The following is a 13,776-nucleotide window of genomic DNA, read 5'->3' on the forward strand; positions in this document are numbered from 1 at the left end:
TTGAGGGGCAATATGCCACCCCCTCCCCACACCCATCAATTCCCAAAACACATGTAATTAAAAATTTGAGATAGCCATTCTGTTCAGTCTTGTTGAAAGGTCTTGAAATTATGTCTTTGACAACCCCCATACCTTCTCAAGACCTGAACATAATTTGTACTTTACTGAAAAAAAATGACTGGATTGTCATTTTAGTATACATATACTGATATACATTCCTTAAAGTTTCAATAATTTTTAATTTATTAAAGTAAGAAACATTTTAAATGTATTTTGTTTATTTAAATCATACAATAAAAAACCGAGTCGAACTCAAAACGAGTAAAAATTAACATGAGTAGGGCTGACAGCCCCCATGCCTTCTCAAGACCAGAACATAATTTGCACTTTAGTGAAAACAAAATATATTTTAAATGTTTTTCACTTTGTTTTTACTTGTTTAAAATGTTTTTACAATTATTTATTTTAATGTTTTTAAACGTTATGAAGCGGGAAGTCCTCCCCCTTGCACTCCAATTACAGCGCGGGTGTCTGGTGCTCTTTGTAAGAGTAACAAGAGATGAGAGGGCAAGTAGCCCTTCTCTCAAGCCGACTCATTTTCTAAACGCACCCAGTGAAAATTTTGAAACAGCACTTTGGTTCAGCATAGTAGAACGGTCCAGCAACTATGTCTTTAGGGACATTATGCATGTCAACCCCCCACAATTATGCAATTGGCCCATTATATTTTAAAACTATATGTTGCTTTAAAATAAATCAAAAGGCATTGCGTTTATGGCTTCCGATAAGACACCTCAGCAATATATCGAGAACGACTCGGGCTATTAAGTTGAAAATTTTGGGATAAGTTGTAAAAGAGCGTAGATGTAATCTTTTTGGAATGATATTAAGTTTTATTTTTCAGATCAATTTCAGAAGCTATAAAATTAAATTAAAAAATACCGTTTGCGCCAGGATTAGGAATTTTTGAAAAAGTTTTTCCAACATACAAATAGCAGCCCATATTATGGATTCTTAGAGAAGATTAAAAAAAAAACAAGTTTTTTTTTAAACTGGAAGTAAGGAACGACATTAAAACTTAAAACGAACAGAAATTATTCCGTATATGAAAGGATTGTCCCCCCTCAACACCTCGCTCTTTACCCCCTCAACACCTCGCTCTTTATTGTTTTAAAAGGTAGAACTGTGACAAAGAGTCAAACTTTAGCGTAAACAGCGAGGCGTTGAGGAGGGGACAACCCCTTTCATATGAGGAATAATTTCTATTCGTCTTAAGTTTTAATGTCGCTCCTTACTTGCATTTACAAAAAACTTGTGTTTTTATTTAATTTCTGAAAGTTTTAAAGTTAATGCATGTTTTGATTTTGGCTCACCCACATGAATAATTAAAACGAAGTTTGCATATTATTATTCTTTTTATAAATGGCTTTCTCATATTTTTGTTCGGACGATTTTGAAAAAAATATCGTTGTCGTTAAAAAACTTGTTTTTTTTATTTAATTTCTGAACGTTTTTGAATTAATGCCTGTTTCGATTTTGGCTCCCCGCACATGAATAATTAAAAGGAAATTTGCATTTTTTTTTTTTTTTTTTGGCTATATGGCTTTCTCATAGTTTCAATCGGACGATTTTGATAAAAAAAAAAAGGGGTGGGGGAGGAGGCCTAGTTGCCCTCCAATTTTGGTTACTTAAAAATGCAACTAGAACTTTTTAATTTTTTTCGAATGTTTTTATTAGTAATAAATATACGTCTTACGAATTAACTTATGTGACGAACTTTTGTTTTCACCTTTCTTACTTTCATAAACGAAAAATTATCAAAACTTTAAAGAAAAATTGTCAGTACATGTCAATTTAATTGACAATCCACCGTCATTTGTTTGTTTTTTCAGTAAATTATAAATTATGTTCTGGTCTTAAGAAGGCATGGGGGTTGTCTACCCTACTCATGTTATTGTTAGCTCGTTTCGAGTTTGACTCGGCTATTTGTTCGTTTTGAGTTTCATTTATTTATTGATAGTTGGTTATAGGACGCCAAAAGGTTAGATTTTGTCTTTATTTTTCGTTTTTTTTCTGAGCACTGAGGACGACTTGGCGGGGGACCTCGTCGAAATACTTGCTTGTTTTCGTTTTCATAGTTTACTACTGGCTGAAAAACCCTCGTTTTTTCTCACCTATTTTATTTTATTTTTCATTTATTATATCCTTTCTTTTCTTTGTTTCATGCGTCATGTATGGGGAGAACTTACGCAAAAAAACTTATTAGTTAAAATTTTACTCAATAGTTAAGAAACAAATCTTTAATAGTTACAAAATCTTAAAGAACCAAAAGAAAAATCCGTAAAAAAGATTCCAGTTTCCAGTTGTGAATAGACTAAACAATAAAACCAGGGGCCTAAAATATTTCATTTTGATGCACTTGCTGATTTAAAGTTTTATTTTATGATTTTGTGATCTCTTCATTTGGTAGCATTTTTTGTTCTCTTTTTGAACCATTGTGGCGATCTCTAGATTTCGTCAACTAGTTTATTTCTGACAGTTATTTTTTACTAAGGAATGCTTGTCATTCTGATATTGTTCATTTGGCCTTGTTTGCTATTTTTTTTCATTGTCATATTTTTTTAATGAATTTTTTTGATTATATTGTTCTGTTACGGCTCCAAAATGTGAATTCAGCCTTTCCGGACTTGTGATAGGATTTTTTTTAATAAACATCTATCTATCTTATTTATATTTTGAAATGTGAATTTTTTTTCCTTCCTGAATAGACATAAAAACTACTTACAACCGTAAATTGTTATAGAAAAACTTGTCAAATTTATCTAGAAGAATCAACCGGTTCAAGCAGCTCAAGGTAATGAGACAAAAACCGGTTTGACAAGAAAAACTTGTCAAATTTGCCCTGAAGTATCAACCGGTTCAACCAGTGATATCAACCGGCTCTAGGTGATGCAAGGAGAACCAGTGATAAGAAAAACCTACCAAATTTACCTTCAAGTATCAACCAGTCCTACCGGTGATATTAACCGACTAAAGGTAATGCAACAAGAACCGGTTTGACAAGAAAACTTGTCAAATTTACCCTGAAGTATCAACTGGTGATATCAACCTGCTCAAGGTAATGAAACAAGAACCAGTTTGACAAGAAAAACTTGTCAAATTTACCCTGAAGTATCAACCGGCTCTAGGTGATGCAAAAGATCCAGTGACAAGAAAAACCTATCAAATTTACCTTGAAGTATCCCCCTTGATACAATGTATCGGGAGGACCAAATATGGCAACGTCCCATTCAAACATATTCTCTTCGTTCATTTTCACTCGGAAACCTTCAACCGGTTCTTCTTGCAGACTCCTATATTCCAACTGCAAGGCTCTTGAGGCGCTGCTGCTTGCCTCCATCTTCTTTCTCTGAAAATAAATTTATATATTAATAGTTACAATTCAAGGCTTACATTGTGTCTCTTGTTGCCTTTAGTATTTTCTATACTTATTTTTTTTTTTTTAAATTCATTCTTGATCCGTAACAGACCAACAAAAAGAAAAATAACATTACCAAGTTTCCTTCTCAAAGGTTTTGAGATACACAGAACACAAACAACAGAACCAGATTGGGCAAAAATAATCAAAATGGGGGTAATGGCGATTTTAGTTTTTTGATAAACAGTCAACAAATCTATTCAAAATTCATTTTGGATCTGTAACAGACCAATAAAAAGGTTTGGGTAGATTAGTATAAGAAAGGATCCACTCAATATTTCAAATATGACAGCATTAAAAGTTTCTTGAACTGAATATGGTTTTATTTATTTACTATTTAATAGATTTATAATATAATTACTTAATATGTTTTATTTAATTTTCATTTATTATGACTTATTTTGCAAGATTGAAATATCAGAAGATAGTTAAGATAACAGACATCCTATCTTGTGCGTTGTGATTAGCTAACTGAAATATATTATTAGACTTTGTTAGATATGTTTTCCTTCGTTTTCATTTTGTTTTTATATAGCATTTGAGTTTATTAAGTTTATATACTATTTGAAGATTTTAAGTTCTTTATTATTATTATTATTATTATTAACAAAAACTTTTTTAGGTACATAATTATGAAAAAATTAACCCGTTTCTCAATTTTTAAATTCTGTTTTAACTCTAAAAATACCAATTCCAAGTGTTCCTCTGATTTATATCACAGGTGCACTAACTTAGAGTTATGACAAGTTTGTACCAAATTACAATGTTTTCCAAACAGTATCTAGAAAACGCCATCTTTTATCTTTTGTCTTAAGAAGGTAGATCAAAGTTAGAAGATGACACCAAGAAAAATACCTCTGGCAACATAGAGCAACAAAACTCTGATATTTGGAGCTTCTATTAAGAAGCTAGGAACACATAAACTGAATTAGTTTGTCTTTGTGTCAATAAATTAATTGGGAGTTCCTCGAGTCCATTTTAATTTTTGAATCACAATTTAATCTAAAACAACATTGGAGCAGACCCAGATCGAATAAGTGCGGGGCCCAATTGGATTTTTTTTGCCCTTCATGTACATGGAATATTTAAATAAAGCGAAGTTCAAAATCTCAGATATAGGAGTACCCCGATCAAATTCAATAAATTTGTCACGAACATTTATGGGTATCAGTTTTCTATATTATAAAGTATATATTATTTGATAGTAAACAAATTAATAAATATTATCCTGCGATGCAAACTTGAGATAAATATATTATTAATTATGTGAATAATTCATAATTTATTCCACATCGTCAAAAACAATTTGTTTTAAATTTCAAACCTTTTTGTTCATTTTGATGGTAACATGGAGCCCTTTCAGATGCTAGGTCCGATTGGGCCCAATCGCTCAAAACACTCTTTATCCGGGCCTTTTTAATTGTTTTTAATTGTTTTAAAAAGTAGAATTGTGGCAAAGAGTCAAACTTTAGCGTAAAGAGCGAGGGATTGCGGAGGGGACAACCCATTTCATATACGGAGTAATTTCTGTTCGTTTTAAGTTTTAATGTCGCTCCTTACTTTCAGTTAAAAAAAAACTAGCTTTTTTATTTAATTTCTGAACGTTTTTGAATTAATGCATGTTTGATTTTGGCTTTCCGTACATAAATTATTAAAATGAAATTTGCACAATAATTCTTTTTTTGGCTAAATGGCTATCTCTTAGTTTTGATCAGACGATTTTGAGAAATAAGGAGAGGGGAAGGAGGCCTAGTTGCCCTCCAATTTTTCGGTTACTTAAAAAGGCGACTAGAACTTTTAATTTTTAACGAACGTTTTTATTAGTAAAAAATATATGTAACTTAAGAATTAACTTACGTAACAAACTTTTATATTCTTATATTTTTGATTATATATATGAAGGGGTTTGTCCCCTCGTTAATACCTCGCTCTTCACACTAAATCTTAATTTTTGTCCCAATTCTTTAAGAATGACCCTTGAATCAGAAAGGCCGTAGAATAAATAGTTGAAATTACTAAAAATACTTTAGCATTAAGAGCGAAGTATTTAACTCCTCCTAAATACCTCGCTCTTTATGCTAAAGTATTTTTAGAACCCCTCATATGCGTAATAATCTCTGTTCGTTTTAATTTTTAATGCTAATCCTTACTTTCAATTGAAAAAACTTTTTCATGTTTATATTTTAATTGTTTTTTTTTAATAGTAATGCTAGAAAATCCTGCGCCCTTTTCATTGAATTTCTCTTCCCCCATGAAATATTCCTCCAAGGAAAGATCCTCCCACATAGCCCACTCCCCTCAACCCCACACCCAAACCAATAAAAATCCCCCTGAAAACGTCAGTACACTTCCCAATAACCATTACTGTATGTAAACATTGGTCAAAGTTTGTAACTTGTAGCCCCTCACCCAGGGACTGTGGGGAGTAAGTCATCCCCAAAGACATAGTTATTATGGTTTTCGACTATGGGGAACAAAATGGCTATCTAAAAATTTTGATCCGTTGACTTTGGGGAAAAATTAGCGTGGGAGGGGGCATACGTGCCCTCCAATTTTTTTGGCCACTTAAAAAGGGCACTAGAACTTTTCATTTCCATTAGAATGAGCCCTCTTGAAACACCCTAGGACCACTTGGTCGATACGATGACCCCTGGGGAAAAAAAACGAACAAACAAATAAACACGGACCCGTGATCTGTCTTCTGGCAAAAAATACGAAATTCCGCATTTTTGTAGATTGGACCTTGAAATTTTTCTATAGGATTGTCAGATACGCTGAATGGGATGGTGCGATTTACGTTAAGATCCTATGATTTTTAGGGGGTGTTTCCCCCTATTTTCTAAATTGAGGCAAATTTTCTCAGACTCGTAACTTTTGATGGGTAAGACTAAACTTGATGAAACTTATATATTTAAAACCAGCATAAAAATCCGACTCTTTTGATATATCTTTTAGAATCGAAGTTCCGTTGTTTAGAGTTTGGTTACTATTGAGCCGGGTCGCTCCTTACTACAGTTCGTTACCACGAACTGTTTGATATTTGTCTTATGACTCTTTTTCACCATTCATGACGATCTGACTTTTAGATTTGACTTGACTATAAGATTTAACTTGACTTTTAGATTTGTGCATTGAAAATAAAACCAAAGGTTTGAGACAAATTGATGGATTTACAGAAATAGCAACAGAAAGTGCAGCACTAGTAGAAACATAACCCTGAATGCGTTTTCATAACTACCGGGATCGTGTGTGCATACTAGATTTTTCATGCACTTAAAAGATAAAAATAAAGAAAAAAGATGAGAGCAGGTTTATTGAAACAAAAGCTAGAAAGGTAGTGCCCTAAGAAAACAAGAGTCAAGAGCTCGTATGGCACATGTGACGGGGTCGGAACCAATAATGTGACGAAGTACGGACGCGGTACGTGACGAGGTAAGGAAACGCGAATTTTGATGTAACTTGGTGTGAGGATTTTTTGGGTCAAGAGTAAGGTCGACTTCGTAGATTGGCTTTTGTGGCCTACAGTTAGAGGTGGTGGGGGAGGGGTTTTAAATTAAGGGACAAACAAAACATTTTCAAACAGCTAATATGATACTCGTCCGATCCGAATTGAAAATGGGGCAGTTAAGACACGAGATCTTTCTATATATCAAGCTTCATTAAGATCCGATCTCCCATTCCAAAGATAAACATCCCTCAATTTTCGTGATTTCTCCTCCCTCCATCCCCCCCCAGGTGGCCGAATCTGGGAAACGACTGTTAACAGGTCAATTTGCGCATGTCCCTGACACGCCTATCAATTTTCATTGTCCTAGCACGTCCATAAGCACCGAACTCGCCAAAGCACTGGACCCCCCCAAGATCCAGTCCAGTTATGTCAATCACGTAACTAAAACTTGTGCTTATTCTTCCCACCAAGTTCCACCCCAATTCATCCGCTTATTCTTCCCGATCTCTCCACTCTAAGCGTTTTTTAAGATTTTCGGTTTCCCCCTACAACTCCCCCCAATGTCACCAAATCCAGCCAGGATTTTAAATAAGAGCTCTGAGACACGAGATCCTTTTAAATATCAAATTTGCTTAAGATCCTATCATCCGTTCGTAAATTAAAAATACCTCTTTTTTCTAATTTTTCCGCGTTTCGACCCCCCTCCCGGTGGGCGAAACGGGGTAGAGACTATTTCTAATTTATTCTAGTCTGTTCCCTAATATGCTGCCAACTTTCATCGTCCAAGCTTATCTGGAAGCGCCCAAACTAGCAAAACCGAGACCGATCGACGGACAGAAATTGCGATCGCTATGGTACTTGGTCGACGGGCAAGTGCCATAAAAAACAATATTTCAAATAAAATCTTTGTATCCATTTTTCACTCCTGAAAGGAGCATCCCATCTGTAAAACAGAAAACTAAGCATTTTCGGTCCGATTATTTTGGGGAAAAAGAGGGTATAAGGGCGCTAGTTGCCCTCCAATCTTTGTGGTCGCTTAAAAGGGCACTAGAACTTCTAAATTCCGTTTGAATGTGCCCTTTCCTGATTTTCTAGGACCATTTGTTCAATACGGTCTCCCCTGAAAAAAACAAACAAATAAATTCGCACCCGCGATGTTTCTTCTGGTAGAAAATACATACTTTTACGTTTTTGCAGATAGGGGTCAGAAGTTCTACAATACGGTTCTTTGATATGCTGAATAAGTTGATGTGATTTTAATTTGATCAAACACTTTTTGAGGGTGTTTACGCCATTTCCAAAAGTCAGGTGACTTTTCTCAGACGTGTAGTCCTTGATGGCGAACATTAAGGGGCGACCGGTTCCCACGCACAACAAGCATACAATTCAACTTTGATAAGAGGTGGATTCGGAAATGAACAGGTTTTAAAGGGAATGACGTACATTAATGGAGGCAGTGTTTTCATGTCTCTCTGTTATGGGTCGCTACTCTGCTGATTAATTTCCGGGTTACCGACTGAATTTTTTACAGAAAATTAAAAGCATAGAGATTACATAATCTAGTGGCAAGAATCTGTAATATTTTAGCAGGAAACTAACAATTACCAAACTCATACAGGTGACTAGTTGTCATCAAGAATTTGTGGTTTGATTAGTAAGAAGGGAGTAAGAATTGGTCGAAGTTTTCATGTGAATGTATTGGAGCAAATTTTTCTACGCAAAATGCCTCGTACCTTGACGGAGGAAAATAAAAAGAATGAGTCAGAGGTGATTTTAAATAAACTAGTAATTTGGCGAAACGAGGGAATTCTGATCGAGGAAAATCTTACGCCGGGGGAGTATTTTTTCATGGGGAACCGTATGAGAAAGAAATTAACTGACACAGTAAATACTTGAGCAGCTAAAAGAAACTTTGGCTAAAAACCGAATTCGAAGCTTGATTTTTCATTGGGTTTGCCCTACTCATTAAAAAATGAAATATGATTAAAAAATAGACAGAAAAGGGGGGGATGGAAAACACCAGCCCCGATGTTTCTCCCTAGACTGTTTTTTTCTAAAAACATTCTTATATATCTGATTCCTATAGGCTATGGTTCGCTCTTTACTGTGGTGTAGCCATCGCTGCAGCCACGATCAATAGAAAAATATATACACGTATAAATTACACGTATATTATTACGTATAAATATATTACACGTATAAAATATATACGTGTGAATTTAAATAGAAAGTGGAAAACTTTATACATTCTAAGAAATCAGCTCATGACAAATTTTTTAGATCCAAAGGATTTCCCTTTTTTGAACAAATGAGAAAACTGTTCAATGGCATTATTCTAATCCTAAGAACTAACTGATAACCTTTAGGGAAAAATTAAGAAAATTTGCAATTACTATCATAATTCTGATTGGATGAATGGATAGATTTTGAGAGTAATGAACCTAGGGATATTCGCAACTTTTCCCCTCTGATGCAAGTTTTAGGTTTTAGAAGATAGAACTTAAACAGTAGAATTTTTATATCAAATGTTTTTAAAGACAATCGGCGAAGGAAACGCCTTGCGATCACCATCTGGGTATATGGTTTTTTTTATACTACAAAAGACTTAAAGTTAAGCATTAATAAACCTTAGCGTAAAGAGCGACTTGAAGTTATTAGGTAATTTCAAGAAACAATGGTTAAGATTATGGGCAACGACCAGATCAAGGACCTCTTGGGTAACAGAAAGTCTTGTCCCCAGACTTTTAAGGTCGATAGCTTGAGCTTTTGGCTTCCAAATAAGTCTGTCCCAAGTTTTGCCAGTTTAGGCACTTACAGATAAGCTAGGACGATGAAATTTGGCAGGCGTATCAGGGACCATACAAGATTAAATTAGAAACAGTCGTTCCCCGATTTGATCATCTGGGGGGGGTGGGGGGACGGTTAATTCGGAAAAATGAGGTTTCCTATACGAAATTTCTTTGTGTCTTCATTTCTCTTTACCGATTCAATTTTACGCGTAGAGATTTTAAGGGTAATTGTCCGGGGTAAATTTTCGCTAGAATTGAATTATCCAGAGGGTATTTTTGTGGGGGGGATTTTCCATGGGGGTGGAGCCAGGAATTCTGACGTTATTTAAAAAACGATCAGAAATTAAACAAAAACGAGTTATTCCAACTGAAAATAAGGAGCAAAATTAAAACTGAAAACGAAGAGAAATTATTACGTATATGAGGGGGAGGTTTGCCCCCTCCTCAACATCTCACTCTTTCCGCTAAAGTTTAAACTTTATCCGAGTTCTTTCAAAACGACTCCTGAAACACAAGGGTCGTTTAATTTGAACAATAAGTAACTTTTTTTTTCAAAGTGCCAAAAAATTGTAGCGTGAAGAACGAAATGTTCAGGAGGGCCCCGTCGTATACGTAATAATTTCTGTTCGTTTTAAGTTTTAACAAAGCTTGGAGACTAATATTTTTCTAAAGGCAATGGAAAAAGTAAATTAATTTAATTAAAAGTTTGTGCAAATGAAAAAAATAAGTAATCACAAAAAATACACAAAATAAGCCTACTTACAAAAAAGTAAGTTATAAAGTTATAAATAAACATTGGATTGATATTTTTTAACGATATCGACAGTTTTGAACTTGGTTATCAAACACCAAAATATGTAATGTTTTTAGACTCATTTATAAAAAGTAACGCACTATCTAAGTAGTTTGTTCAAAATAAAACACTAAAACTAAGATTAAGAATATCAGATAACAATTTTGAAGTCAATATTTTTAATTTAATTTTGAATATCAAAAACCAATATACTGGACACTTTTATACTTCATACCTGTAAAAAATTATAATTTTTTCAAAGTGACAACTAAATAAATAAAATCCCACCTGGAAAAAAAATGAATGATAATAAAACACAAAAAACGTGTCCGTTCAGGGGAAAAAATACAGAAATTCCCAGTATTCCGTTCAGAAGAAACATTCCTGATTATAGTGGCTTTATATATCAGCTCATGGGTACTCTTGCAATGCAAGAAAAAAGTTGACGGCATATTTTTACCGAAATTGCCCTTTATTAAGTTGTTTTCCTTGCTTTCTCTATAATTATACGAACTTTCTTGTGTACTAGTAGCTGCATTAATTACTAATAAACAAATACATATTTAAGATCACCATAAAAAGCTGATTCTTTGATTGAATGTTATCAATAGTTAGGCTCTTATACTTTTATTATTGACAAGGATCGTTATTTACTTACCATTCATTACTATGAATTATTTGAATTTTTTTTGTTGCTCCATCCAAATCATATAGAAAAATGTTTGTGGAAAACTCGAAAGGGGTCACTAAGTCAAAAATTAGAACTTTTATTTTCCTTATTAATGGTCAAAATCTATTGTCAGGCAGCCAACAACGGGGCAATACACATTTTTTCCACGGTTTTTCCCTATTCTGCTCTCTATCCTTATAATTTTTCTATAGTCCCAAATTTCCAGGGGGCCATTGCCCCCTGCCTCCCTGGTGAACCACAATTTGAATGCTGTAATATAACTGTTTTACTAGGCTTAGACGCATCTTTCAAAAGCGTAGAAATAAATTGTAAGAAATTAGCATTTTTAACAAATAGTATATATATATTAAATACATAACGATACCATTTTTTTTCACGAAATAAGTCCAACTTTCACTGTGAGCACAAACTGCGATGCTTACAATATTGATGGTGCGACAGGGCTCGGCAAAAAATACACCCTCCCCCCCCCCCAGAGAAAACCCTAGATCCATCTCTAGAATGGTGTAACTGTAGTGACTGAGTGACCATTATATTTGTAAAGTCTTGAAAAGGGAATCAAACGGCACTCCTGTTTTGCAGTTTCAGCTATTCCTTCACAGAGGGAATGTTCGTGCATGATTGAGGTATCCCCCCATTAATGTTTTATTTTCAGTAAACGATGTAATTTAAAACATTCACGACCACTAGCTCTAAGCAGTGGCGGTTCTGGTCTCTCTTGCGCCCCGCCCGGGCCGAAATCTTGATTAGAATTCCTTGTCTCCCACAAAATTCCCAGGCCGAATTTTAACAAAATTTTTATTTATTAACAAAATTATTTTCAATTAATTAATAATTTACTTTTTAATTCATTTTTTTTCAATTATAACTGAATTATTTTAAGTTATTTATTTTGACGTTAAGTTATTTTGTAGATATAATTAATCATTTTCATTTATCCACTGGACCCTCTACTTCATCAATATATTTCAAAACTAGATAATTATTCATCAAAACAAGATAATTATAACCGTTAGATAATTTTGCGCCCCTAAAATTTCTGGGCCCGGGGTAGGTGTTCTGTCCCTTCCCTAAAACCACCACTGCCTCTGTGAGAGAAAACAACTTACTTTACGCTCTTTGATGGCCATAATTCGCTTCAGAATAAGTTTTTTCATACTTTTTATACAGAGGCAGAAATTAAATCCTTCAAGAACAATACAAAAGGAGCAAGTGACAGAACCAAAACTGACCAATATGATGCCACAGTTACGGTTTCCCGCTGGGATCATTTCCAATTTATAATCATCCTCACTGAATTAAGTTGAAATATCCAATTACCAGGTCAAAAACCATTCAGGTTAAAAGACCGAATAAAAGAAACTCGTCACGCCTCTGGGTCAGTAGGTTCACAACGTAAATCACCTAGCAACAACTCCTTTGAAGAAAAAAAAATCCGGGGAGGCGCGTGCCAAGCGTGAGTTGTGAGATGAGATGTACACTAAGTGACAGATTGAGCACCCCGCCGGAGGAAAGATGTAAGTGAAACACCATAGGGACAGGAACACAAATAAAGTAGGATGAAGAGTTAAGAACAAGGTGTAGCGACTATCAGGGATGGCATCCTAATAACAGGAAAAAGGCTTTACTACATATGTAAAACCAGAAGGCTTTGGGAATGGAAGAGGTCATACCCCCCCCCCATCTTCTGTTGCCATTGCTTGAAGAAAAAATTATGTTCTAATCATAGTATCGTATAAGTAAAACCAAGTCTGGCCACGATCGACTTATAGTAGGTGGGAGGGGAAGGGCGGGACTTTCTGGTATCACCTTCGCAGATCTACAAGAGGTGGCTGCTGGATCTCCACCAAATTTCGTGGGAAGGAAGAGCTATTATACTGTTTTTGCTGTTGAGTGTTTGAACAAATCTAACCTAAACAGGGGGTGCTTAGCTTCTTCCTTAGATTCGCTTTCCAGGTCTAGCCAATTCGTGTCGTCTCGCGAATATCGATCTGGTATCGATCTCCGCTAGTCGTGACTATCATATAAAAAGCTAAGCCGGTTTCCGAATAAAATCCGTACTGTTTAACATTATCTGCAAAATTCTATTCTAAACGACTATTTTGAAAGGTAAAGTTGAAGATAGTTGTATTTCAGATAGTTGAAATTTAAAAATGTAAAAAATGAAGAAAATCATTCACCTGTATGCAAAAACTTGCCGAAATTCACAAAATCTATTGCTTAAGTCATTAAGTGACTTAAGTCATTGCTTAAGTCACTATCTAGGAAAATCAAGCCTTCAATCAAAGATGTACAGTTTAACGGTAAGCAACACCTTACCGTTAAGGTAAGCAACACCTTAACAAGGTAAGCAACACCTTGTACAGTTAAGCAACAGTTTAACGTTAAGGTTAAAATAAAATTCCGAGGGGGGGGGGGGCTGCTATGGATACTGCTAGTAGTACTACTGAAACTAAGGGTATTAAGGTGAAACTTTCAGGGAACATAAAGGACGATGTTAAACTAAACTGAAATACACAGTGTCGATTCAGATTACCAAAAGGGTGCAACAGCAATATCCCAGGAAAAGCTTAGAGT

At 34.8% G+C, this 13,776-nt stretch overlaps 1 protein-coding gene across 3 annotated transcripts in view; it reads right to left on the minus strand.

Annotated features, from left to right (window-relative positions):
- The window catches only part of LOC136035571 (ubiquitin-conjugating enzyme E2 R2-like), a 47,799-nt gene that overhangs the window by 19,249 nt on the left and 14,774 nt on the right, over nt 1-13,776 (minus strand). The window contains exons 1-2 of one of the 3 annotated variants that reach the window (XM_065717444.1): nt 12,432-12,485; nt 3,233-3,409 (exon numbers count right to left, since the gene is read on the minus strand). In XM_065717444.1, the coding sequence (XP_065573516.1) occupies nt 3,233-3,409; nt 12,432-12,470 (216 nt within the window). In that variant the 5' untranslated portion in view covers nt 12,471-12,485. Of the gene's footprint in view, nt 1-3,232; nt 3,410-12,308; nt 12,486-13,776 lie in introns of those variants that run through there. The other 2 variants (XM_065717443.1, XM_065717446.1) reach the window with 2 other exon arrangements.

The sequence above is a fragment of the Artemia franciscana genome, chromosome 14, assembly GCF_032884065.1.
Source record: "Artemia franciscana chromosome 14, ASM3288406v1, whole genome shotgun sequence".
Taxonomy (NCBI): Eukaryota; Metazoa; Arthropoda; class Branchiopoda; order Anostraca; family Artemiidae; genus Artemia; species Artemia franciscana.